The sequence below is a fragment of the Lactuca virosa genome, chromosome 8 (genome assembly GCF_052849685.1).
Source record: "Lactuca virosa cultivar CGN04683 chromosome 8, Lactuca_virosa_CGN04683_v6, whole genome shotgun sequence".
Lineage (NCBI taxonomy): Eukaryota > Viridiplantae > Streptophyta > Magnoliopsida > Asterales > Asteraceae > Lactuca > Lactuca virosa.
In genome coordinates this window covers 152,104,714-152,117,343 of record NC_136433.1, presented here as the reverse complement: position 1 = coordinate 152,117,343, position 12,630 = coordinate 152,104,714, and the positions used below count along the sequence as shown (strand labels likewise).

The window sequence follows — 12,630 nt, the reverse complement described above, 5'->3', positions numbered from 1 at the left end:
TTTATCGCTTTAGTTTGATGAACATTGAGAATACAAATTGATGTTTATATTATCGAAAATGCAATCTTGAACAACCAATTAATAATGTAGGGGAAAAAGAAGAACCTTTCACCAAAAGATCAAGATTCTTGAAAGTTTAGTGTTAGATTCGGCAAATTGTAGCAACATAACAAAGTTTAGTGTTTGAAACAGCATGGAATGCAGCTTTTCTCGTCGCCATTGTTTCAGAGGTCAATAGTTGATGAATCATGAATGGGATACGGGAGTTAAATTATTTGATAATTGCGATCCTGTATTAATAAAAGACTTTGCAATGACAATTTGGTATTTTGCTAGTCATCTTTCTTTCTTTCTGAAAAAAGCCACCACAACATCAAATTTATGGCATATATATTCAACAAACTACATCAACTACTTCTTTGCCTAAAAACAACAACACTAGATGCTCTTTCAAGACCAAAAGGAAATGGTCACAACATTTATTCGTGTTTTATATTGTCAACAAGAGTCAAAGTTTAGAGAAGGTTCTAGAAGCCGCTAACTTGTTCTGAAGCAGAAGTTTTGGACTCAATCACTTGATCAAATGATGCCATGGAAGTTCCCGCTAAGAAATTCTTAATGAGCACAAGCGCTAGCTTCGGTTTATGCAAAGGCACCTCATGCCCTGCTCCCCTGACCGATACAAAAGTTAACCCTTCATACCCCTGTGTCCACCCTCCAACCTATATATTATTCAAAACCAATCAGACCTTCTCATGTGGGCCACACATCCCATATCATAATCATGTGATCCTGTATGGCCTACATATGTTATGTGTGTCCCAAAAAGTGGGACCACATATATCCTGGATGTTTGGCTTATATCAATGGGCCAAACATCCAGGGTCCCAACATGTGGGACCTACAAATCTTCGTACAGGTTTGTTGATGATGAAGGGAATTACCTGGCCATCATCGTACCATGCACGCCATGGGCTAACCGTCGGAAGCTTGAGAGCGTCTATGCTGTAACGAGTAGAAGTGACGGGAATCACCGCATCCGTATCACCACTATAACAAAAAATTAAATTAAAAATCGAAAACAAAATTGGTGGGATTTTGTACTTTTTTAAAATTTCAAAACGATCAAGAACCTGAATATCCAAACGCGGAGTCCTGAGCTTATAAGTTCTTGATGAACATCGAGAACAGATATAGGAGAATCTTTCCAATTCAAGTTTACAACATTGCTGCGAAACAAAATTCAACTTATTAACAAACAATCATAAAAATGTAAGATATCATATTCAATAAGTTATTTTTCAAGATATGATCTTTATGTAAAAGTAGTACTTGCAAGTTTCCCATTTTCTTGATGTGTTGCTGTGGAAAACATGAAGGGCATTTTGGACCTCGGGTAAATTGAAGTAAATTGTGGAGTGTTGTTCAGTACAAGGATCATAACTCTGCCCAATATGCCCGACTTTCTGTAGTACAACAAAATGTTTCCATTAATACCCTTCTCACAAATTATAAGGCAAATTGAAGGAAATACTCACATGCCATCTTCTTAAAAGGCGTTTAGTGACACCAGTTGCAGTGCAAGGAGGGGTAAAGATGGAATACGCGTCGATATTACCCATTTCTTCATAAGCAATATCAACTATTTGGTCACATTCACGTGATGGGTGAATAAAAGATTCCCTGTCACATAATTCGTTTGATTTCTTGTAAGTTTGATCTGAAATTAAGCCAGCTGCCCACATAAATTGGAAAAGTCCAACATGATCACTATAATCATCTGTTAGGGCATTTCCCACCTTCAACAACAAAAATAAAAGATTTTAAATTGTGCACGATTAACTTCAATATCTTTTGTAACAAGATTTGGTCAGAGAGAAATTACCATGTAACCCTTGAGATTAATTGGACTTTTTGTATTTTCTTTGTTGTATCTCACGATGGCTTGGCTTAGTTGAGGAACATAATGTCCTAGAAGAAACAATATTATTGACTTTTGAGGTCAAACTAAGTAGCTATTTAATCTCAAATTCAGATTATAATGAATAATTTTTATTCTTATACGTTACAATAAGTTACCTGCATAGCTTTCGCCTGCTATATAGAAATCCCTTCCTTTAAATTGAGGAAATCTTTCAAGCCAATTCAAGAGAAATTGAAGTGAATCTGCAGCTGTAACACAACAGTATATGAGTTCAATTCCATTCATTTCTCTCATGGAATGGAATCTCACATTCCAATTCCTTCTCTGCAAACCAAACGTGACTTAAAGGTTTGAAGTTATACCAGTTCTTTTATCTCCATTGTTCAAGATATCTGAAGTGGTATTTGAGTAAGAATATCCAACTCCAGCAGGGGAATCAAGAAACAACAAATTTGCCACTGCAAATAGTTAACGATTATTAAAAGTAAGTTTTCAATAATAAACTAATACTAAATTTGGTAAAAAAGTTTGTAAACTCTCACCAGTGTTCCAAGAATACGGGTTCAAGTAAACCGACTTTCCATCTTTATTGACATGAAATGGCCCGACCTCTTCAGCCATCCCATATGCAATTGATGAACATCCAGGCCCTATAGAAACAATCTAGATCAGCAACTCAGTTCGTATTATCAGAGGAATATTAAAATAAGCACATATATTACACTTCCAATCAATACGAATTCCTATTGTAATTTTTTAACCAATAAATATTGCTGATCCAAAGCCCTAACATCATACAAATCCAGATTTACAATGATCACGCAGAATCTGAATTTAAAACAGGAATACCTGAAATAAATACATCAAATCAAGTAGCTAACCTCCATTGAGCCAAAGAACAAGAGGTTTGGAAGCAGGATCCTCAACAGCTTCCGTCAACCAGTAAAACAGAGCTCTCCCGGATTCGTCATTAACAGTAACATACCCAGCATAGTGTGCAAAGTCGACATTAAAACTCTGACCAGGCAAGTTCAGAACCTGATCCAACTTCTGTTGAGTAATCGGGTCTGAAACAGACAAAGCTACGCTACTAACCGAAACAAAAACGAAAAGAAGAAACCCCCAGTTCCTAATTGGCATTTTGATTTAGGGTTTAATCTGGAATCGGGAGGAAGATGAATATTGATTGAAAGCACCGAGGAGAAGTTACATATATAGATATAGATATTATTATAGTATTGTGTAGTGGAAGATGATGTTGGTAGTGATCGGGTGACTTTGCTCAGACGGGACCATACCCTTTTCTGGTAGTAGTTTGTTGGAACGTTAACTTCCCGTTACGGAATTGGGACGTTACCGTTAATTCCACCGTTTAGGGGCCCTCAAAAAATATTGAATGAAAATTCTATTATAATTTTTGGAAAGGAATAATATTTAAAAGTTTCTAAAAATATAAATGTCAAATGTGTTTTATCTCAGCTTCATGGATATTTTTTGATGTACCTATTTCTTAACAAGCATTTCACATCCTTTAACGACTATCTATTTATGGTATTTTTTTAACAGAAAATGAAGCTATATATAGCCTACAAACTTATATTTTGTTTTAAAAGGTTTTTTACCTTCTTTTAAGTACTCTAAGGACATAAAATCAACTTTTACGTGTTAAAATAGTTATTATTGACAAAATGAAGGGTGAACCGATCATTAAATTGAAGATAAAATAAATAATTCATGTATCTGTTTGATATCATTTATTTTCATACCTTGCATCTATAATGAAATACTAAACATATTTTTCCAACAATATATTTCATCATCTAAAACATGTAACATGAGTAAATGACATGACGGGAACATGTATAACTTATGTGCATGCATGCAATGTTACAAACCACGTTTTAACATTATTATGTTTTCATAAAAGTGAACTAATCTCATGTTTAGATTGCATTTTAAGCTATTATATGTTAGTATGTTGGAAGATTTCACAATACACATGAAAATCACATAAATGCATTATATATATATATATATATATATATATATATATATATATATATATATATATATATATATATATATATATATATATATATATATATATACACATAATCTCACAAAAACTATTTCCAAAACAGTAGGTAAACCATATGAGCCCTATTACTCCTTTTAAGCTTAATAAAAACTCCTAAGTTTTTTTTTTTTTCGATGCATCCAACAATGGTGTTATAGAATAAAAAATTAAATAAAAGTATATATCATTCAACAATAAGTCACATGCTACTCAAACACCTCTTGTGTGTTATTTGAAATAGTCATTTAAAATAATAATTTGAAGTATTTTGGAAAACAGTACATTTTTAAGAAAACAATTTGCCAAAATAGGTCCCAATAGTCAAGTTGTTAACATTTAAAATGTTTAAAACTGTCAAGATACAAAGATAAAGTAAACATATTACAAACACAAAGATGTATAACGGTTGAGCTCCACATCGAGAGCTTACTTTATTTCGATGGATTACTTTGTTTAATCGATTTATCTTTCAATTATAATCTACAAGAAACACCAAAAGCCTTTATGATAGACTTGAAACCTTGTCTTAGTATAATGGGATCAAACTCACACCCTCTTGCAGTTAAAATGGTCATCTAGAAGCTACCACTCAACTAGATACTACAAAATTATGTATTTAGGTTGAGGGAATTAAACAATTTGCGTGATGAAGTAGAAGATATTGATATTACAACTTGGAAGCTTGCCTATGGAGTTCAGATAGCAATTCTGTCAAAAAGTTTCAAGTAAAACCTATGAAATAAGTTAACATTGTTTATATACTGGAACCACCAACATTCACTAATCATGATCGTATATTTTAAGAAATGGATTGATCGTACAAAAAAAAAGGTGACTGGGTGCATTTTTGTATTTTCTAGACATGATCAATGGACATCACATTAGTCTCATAACTCGAGAAAAAAAAAAAGCTTAGATTGTTTTAATTAGTGCAAGATAAAAAGTTGTTTGTATGGGATTTTATTTAATATATTCTAAAATGATATTCCAAAGTCTAATTCTTTTGTCTCATCCTTAAAGCTCGACACAAAATTTTATATTTTATAAAAACTTATAATTATATAAAATAAAGTGAGGTGCCCTTAATTAACAAACTTTTTTACGAGATTTTTTTTTTCAAAAATACATAACATAAGGGATATAGCATTTCCGTCAAACCCTTTTTTATTTTAAGAACAAATAGTTTTAATTTAAAACTTGCATTTTTTTTGTAAAATACAAGAAGTGGGCTTTGGTATTATTAATAAAAAATTCTTATTTTTAATACGTTTGAAAATATTTTATAATAATCTTGACTTGATATTTCATGAATATCTAGTGAAACATTATTTTCATGATGTTTGGAGTAATAAGTTCTAGGACTTCGCCGCAACAACAAATGCAACATCTTTTTAAGCAGATGCAATATTTTCTGTTTGACCATCTTTTTTATTAATCTTTCAAGTAGGAATAGATGGTGATTTTTCTCTTATTTTTTGAGTGATCATCGTTAAAACAACGAGAGATTGCAACAAATGCACCAAGATGCACAAAGTCCCGAAATATGGTCTAATGAATGGAATGTATGCATGAAAGCCAATGCAAATTGGGAATAAAACATGATAAACGAATGAAATGTATGCAGAAAATACCATACATATATATTATAGTTTATATCCATGATGTATATTTTAGACAAACATAGTTAAATTCTATCTTAAATGATAAAAAAAAATACAAAACTCACAACCCAAAACAGATTCTCGTACTAAATGTAACGTACAAACTACGTCCAGTATGTAAATATTGTAAATTCATAACATACATATCGTGTTAAAGTGTCAAAGTAACAATTACATTTTGATAATAATCCACGATAAACTATATAATAATTACCTAAAATATAGAGAAATATACACTTAGCCAAAATATGAAATTTACTTAATAAATTAAAATTATTTCCGTTGAATGGTTTACATAAAAGATAAAACTTTCCGATTTTACAAAAAAAAAAAATAATAATTTTAAAATATAAAAACTCTAAGTCATTTAGTTTTATAAGTTTTTGTAATTGCTTTACTTACTTATTTTATTATATTTGGGTAGTATTTTCTTTCAATAAATAGTTAAACCTAATTTTATTTATAAAATATATATAAACTATTAAATCAATACAAAATTATATAAATATGATTAAAAGGGCTAATAGAATTTTTTGGGCTGATGATTATGTACATTAGAGAAAAGTATTTGGGCCGCATATGTTTCCTAACTCGTAATCCCAACACCCAGCATGTGGCCTGCTATATTAGCCTTGAACCGGTGCCATGAGTGATTGGGTAATGACTGATGACCGATGAGCCACAAGCCCACAACCATGAACCAACCCAGACGCATGATGAATAGCTAGCTAGGGCCTAGGATGTTGGGTCTCAATTCGATCGATATTAATTAAAACTTTATAAATTGAACATGCGACAATCGACATCATCAAGTCATCTACTTTCCCTTGACATATGCTAACAATTCCATATGTCTATATGTATGCATGTTTAATGTTTTGTTCATTGATTGCATATACCATTAATAGATGCTTTACAAAGAGTCATTGCATTGTATAAGTTTTTTACTAAGTTATATTTTGTTATAAATGTTATTCGTGCTTCTGCTTCTTCAAGTGTACGTACAAAGTAAGAGTTGCATAAACCGAGCAAATTGCATATTTGATCTCTACTAATGAGTTAGAGATCTCAATTGGGTTGGTAAATTATAGCATTACAAGAAGCTAAGGTAGGCTACCAGTTGTGTTCTCATTTTAATCAGTTTTAATCTCAATTGCTTAGTTCGATGTGTGAAGTTCTATTTAAAATTATTAATTATGGCCCTCCTCAATTAAAAAAAAACGTGGATTCGACTTATGAGACTTGGCGGATGCAGAGGGTGTTAGTGGGGTGCATGCACCCCACTTTGACATACAATTACCCTAAAATTCATGTAGATCATTTGTAAATATTTTTTATTTTTAATTCATTGACCCAAGGAGATTATAGTAGCCTTACTCACGCACCCCACTTATGAATATGGTTGGATCGGTTACTGTGAGACTATGACTACGTTTGAATTATGGAGAAAAAAATAATGGATATCACTAATCTACTTTCTCAAGATTTACAAATACAACCTCAAGATATCTTCAGTGTGTTAGGTTAGTTGCATCCACCAAAGTGCTATTGTAAAAAAAAAAGTGAAAAAGTAAAAGATGAGGTGATTTGTTTTATCTTATTAAGTCATTATATATATATATATATATATATATATATATATATATATATATATATATATATATATGCTTAGGTTATTTTGTTTTTAGTAACTATTGTGTGCCAGAATTCACAGATCTGGACCAACGGATGGAATTAATCAATGGACATGATTTGAGAGTGTATGATATTACAATGGGATAACATGTACCATATAATCACACAAATTTTAGCAAAAGAGTATTTTGGACAATTAACTACATTTATAAAAAGAAATTTTCGGATTTTTAGGGATAATTAATTCTCCTAATTTTAAAAATCTGAATTTTTTTTAATTAATTCAATTTTAATTTTAACGTAATTTGTAAACATAACCGATTTTATTCTGTCAGAATATTTTTTTGTTAGAATGATGTTCTTTCAAATTTTTATTCTATTAGAATATTATTGAAGAATAACAAAATTCTTGAACCCAATGTTGAAAAATAACAACATCCTAATATATTCTTATACATCCGAACTTAATTACAAATTCATACATATTTTTATAGACTAAAAGTCTTATACATTTTAATATAATTATACATATTCTAAAAGAATATAAAAAAAATGAATAAAATTTTTAAAAAATAACAACATTCTTAAAATGTGAGTATGATTAAACTTTATTCATTCTTCAAGTTATTCCTATTAGGTCTTCAACACATTCTTCCTGCCATTCCTATCACAAATACAACAAAAATTAATAATGGTTAAAAGCATGTTACTTGCAATTAACTATCACTTTATATATTCTTGTAGAATACATAGAATATGACAGAATACATAGAATACATTCCGGCAGAATACATAGATTTTATTCTGGCAGAATATATTCTGACAGAATACATAGAATACATTCAAAAGTATCGTACTTACTGCTAATATAATTTTAGATTCCAAATATACAATAACGAGGGACAATAGAAATTGAAATTCAAAATCACAAATTGAACCAAAATAATACACAAACAAATTAATTACCTTTTTAAACAATTTTCTCGAGCAAGATGAGTAGCTTTCACCAATCTATGTTGGCATATGATATCAAACCTTTACTATGTTGGTATATGAAATAAAAAAAAGATAATTCACTGTGTTGGCATATGAAATCAATCCCATCAGTATATACACAATATGGTATGAATTAGTGATGTAAACAGATCTAACTTGTAAGAAGAATGAAATTTGAAACCCTAGATTTACGTGTGAATTGCACCAAAATCCATAACCAAGAATTGCAGAAAATGCATAAATTAGTGATTAAATATCATGATTCCATTCCGACAAAATTGAAATTCGTGATTCCATTCTGATAGAACTGGATTCAATTCTAGCAGAATGACCCATCACCATTATTAACAATTACAAAAATTCAAGAGTAAACGCATTAGAAAAATTGATTTACAAAAAATAATTTTGAAGCAAATACCATCACTTACATATACAAATGAATAAAAAACATACTTTAATTGTTTGTCTTTGATTTTGTGTGAATTGTTTCTCCCATTAGAAAAACAAATAAAAAAACATTGTTTTCTATGAAAATTGAAAATGACTTATTCTTGGTGTTATACTGTCACCGATTAAGAGGAAAATTAAGAGGAAAAGGAAAGTAAGATTTTCATTTATTTGTGATTGTTAAACTTAGTAAAAAGGTAAAAGGAGAATAAACAATTGTTTGGTTAAGTATATCACCAAGATTAGAAAATAGAAACACAATTCAAGAATTATAATGAAATTTAATTTCTATTGTTTATAGGTTTAATGACTATAAGTTCATATATTTTTTTTCTGCAGCTATTTTCTACATTTATATAATAATTGAGTCGACTAGTTATATCTAAGAATAAATTAAAGACACCAAAACTTGGAATTGTGTGAAGATATGGATGAAAGCACTAAATCAGAAACATAGAAAATGAATTGCTAAGATTGTTTAGCTGCTGGCCATGAATTACTAATAACAAATAATACTTGTAAGAGCATGACTCTTCTGCGAAGAAGGAGGTCTTCTGAATTTATGGCAGCTGCTATTTTCATTCTCATTGCATTTGCACCTTCCGTTGTTTTTGTAATAAATCAAGGACTCCACTTACAGGTTGTGCTACAGGGCCTATTATACCCTTACCTACCCCCGAATCAAAACCTTCAACACCAGATGCTTTTTCACCTTCTAAGAAGAAATTAAAGACACCAAAACTTGGAATTGTGTGAAGATGTGGATGAAAGCACTAAATCAAAAACGTAGAAAAGGAATTACTAAGATTGTTCTGCTACTAGCCACAGATATATATTAAAATAAGCAAGAAACTTACCACCGATAAACAGACTTCTTGGTGTTCGAAACATGAGGAAGTCGATTGCTCTGTACATTTCGAAGAATCAGAGACGTGAAAACAAATTAGGGTTACGACGATGAAGTATTTGAAGTATTGCAGACGACAATTGAAAAGATATGGAGGAAGAAAATTGAAGACGACAATTGTAGGGTTTTTTCTGGTTTTGACTTTGACATCCCATATTTAAAGGGATAATAAACATAATAATTATCTACCATATTTAAATATGCAAAGATTACTATAATACCCTTAAATGATTTATTTGATGATTTATTATTTCCTCAATTCTCATTGGTGTACACATGCACACAATAGTTGCTATAAACATTTGAACCTAGCTCTCTCTCTCTCTCTCTCTCTCTCTATATATATATATATATATATATATATATATATATAAGTAGGTTCACGTGAAAATATAAATGATATGTGAAAATGAAAAGAACCTATAGGAGTGTGCCACCTAATATTATTTAATTTTATTAATTAATACTATCATTTTGCAATGCATTTAAACAGTTATGGGCTTTTCAGTAATTTTAGTTTTCCATGTAAGAAATTGGGGTATAGAAAAAGGCTTGGAAATTATGAGAATTGTGTATACACTTTCAGATTAAAATATTTGGGTGGTACTCCCAACCTTTAATCGATAAGACTCAGAAATTAGAGCAAGAACAGAGAATCTAGGTGTTATGAATTTCATGTGTACCATCAAAATGAAGACCAAAAATTAGTCAAGTAACCTTTCCATCAGAAAACTGTCACCAGACAGTTGTATGTCTGAAAACTGTTACAAAAACAGTTTGATGTCTGAAACCTGTCACTAATCCGGGTTATTTATATAAGGGTCAAAACAAAGTCAAAAACCGGGTTTATTTCCAAAATTCAGATTTCTAATGCATTTTCTAATGCATTTTTAATATTGCTCGACCACAGCCAGGGGCTCTGCCCCTTGGACCCGGCCAGGGGCTGCCACCCCTTGGACCCCGCTCCTAGGGGCGTTGCCCCCGAACCCCCGTTCGTTTAGGGGCTTCGCCCCTAAATGACAGTCTACTTTGAATCTTGAATAAACTTAAACAAGTGTGCACTCCACACCTTCCTTACTTTTTTAATATTTATCAAGATTGAATTTTGGTCAACAAGTCAATCCATTACACTTAAATACACATTGATGATACAAAATCACTAACATTCCATACGGTTGTAACCTTGACTTGATCAAACATTTTTTTCACGCACTCTATCTCTCTTCGTAGAAACCCTCTCCCCGCTCTTAAGCAACCCTAATCTATCAAATGGATTTTTTTAAAACAGGAGAATAAGCTACCGCCGACACCACATCCTTCGCTAACATCGTAACCATTAACACTCGAGCCGCCACAACGTTACCACCAGCGTTTCCATCACTGCCTCCGATGATCATTTTCTCCTCTCAGCACTGTTGGCACCCCTATCCATGGACATTAACGTTGCCACCATTAAGAACCGGACTACCACAGACTCATTACAACTGCAACTAGACCGCACGGCCATCAAAGAACAACATTAGTAACGCCGATCATCCGCTATCCCCGGTCTAGTTTCTCTGTCTAAAACCCTCATCAATGATCATTTTGTGTCTTTTTCTCTCTCGGTTCTCTACACCATCATCGATTTCCACCATTGTCCAAGCCACCGTCGTGCATGCCTCCATAGGTTCTCTCTACGGGTTTTATTCATTCATTCTAGATATTCCCTCGATTGTTGATTAAAAGAATTACTTCCATATAAAAACTGTTCCCTTCTTGACTATATTGTTCAAGGTTATCACAGTTTTAATCCGAAATAATCATTATTGGAAGTTCTAATCGTGGTGAAGTTAAAGTTTATTTGATGTTCCTTATAGCAATTTCATATAACTAGAAGTGGTACCGTCCACTTTGAATTTTTTCCTTCCTGCGCACCTTGTGTTCAATAAAATGCCAAGTAGAACATATTAGTTTGTTTCCATTGGTGACAAATGTGTATATGGCAGAATTTGTAAAAAAAAATGCAATTTTAATTCTAATATTATTAATTTGTTTCCACTAGTGATATTTCTATGAGTTTTTGGAGAAAGTGGATGTGATTTAAAGTACCAGTAGCATGAATAGTTGAGTTTATTTACAAAATTCAAAATACCAGCAATCAATTTCATGAAATATGTTAGAATCAATTTATTGAAATCTGAATTTTAGTTCAAAGGTGTCTTAATATGTTATAATTCATATTAAAATGAAATATGAAAATTTGATAAGTTTTAAAATTTACTGAACTTTTTTTGGCGGACCTGGACAACAATTGTAACCCCTATGTTTATAAACATTCCAAAGAAAATTACAAAAAATCATTAATAATTTATAAAATTTTACAATCTTTATGGTGCTAACAGTTTTTGTTGTTGCTTTTGACTTTGAGCAGGATCAGGCTCATTTCAACTTTGGACACTTGTATGCATATCTATCAATCAACTACTTGGATATATTTCTTGTTATCTATGAATTCCCTGTAAGCTTACTATTTATTTTATCATGGTTTATAACTCAATACTAAGTTATTTAATGAACAAAAAGACAAAGCTTGGATGATGTAATTGCAGATTTGCAGGTCCAACTTGTTTTCATGATAAAGATGTTGATTTTTTTGTGGTGTCATTTTAAAATGGATTTTGATGTTTAGTATTTGAATGAATTTGTAGGTGCGTGAATCCAAATTTGTATTTGAAGAAAAAACCATTCAAAAAAAATGGAGCTTCTTATGTTGAATGAATTGAAATGTATTATGCAAATTGCAAACAATGACTCCGTTTTCTTTCATTGGGAAACTTAATTATGATCAACCTATTTCAATATATTTAATTTTGAGATCAACCCAACTCATATTATGCTTAACTAAGGGTAATCATAAGTTGCATTTTGTCTAATATGTTATGTCATGTGTTGTGACATGATTAAGTATTTGAGTTGATGAAAAAGAGGGCTAAAATGGTAA

The 12,630-nt window shown here is 31.3% G+C and overlaps 1 protein-coding gene across 1 annotated transcript; it reads right to left on the bottom strand.

The window, feature by feature from the left end:
* Positions 1 to 295: 295 nt before the first annotated feature.
* On the bottom strand, positions 296 to 3,174 carry SCPL29 (serine carboxypeptidase-like 29). The gene is made up of 10 exons (XM_079064789.1): positions 2,806 to 3,174; positions 2,467 to 2,574; positions 2,287 to 2,382; positions 2,080 to 2,172; positions 1,886 to 1,971; positions 1,539 to 1,799; positions 1,333 to 1,466; positions 1,134 to 1,229; positions 945 to 1,050; positions 296 to 722 (listed from the first exon to the last, which is right to left on the bottom strand). The coding sequence occupies exons 1-10, from the start codon at positions 3,062 to 3,064 to the stop codon at positions 528 to 530; spliced, it is 1,434 nt and encodes a 477-aa protein (XP_078920915.1). The 5' UTR covers positions 3,065 to 3,174; the 3' UTR covers positions 296 to 527.
* Positions 3,175 to 12,630: the final 9,456 nt, after the last annotated feature.

Coding starts and splice junctions, on each gene's coding strand:
- SCPL29 (XM_079064789.1), bottom strand. CDS start 3,064: ATGCCAATTAGGAACTGGGGGTTTCTTCTTTTCGTTTTTGTTTCGGTT. Junction 2,383..2,466: donor CCCGTATTCTTGGAACACTG/GTGAGAGTTTAC, acceptor AACTATTTGCAG/TGGCAAATTTGTTGTTTCTT. Junction 1,800..1,885: donor TTAATCTCAAGGGTTACATG/GTAATTTCTCTC, acceptor TTGTTGTTGAAG/GTGGGAAATGCCCTAACAGA.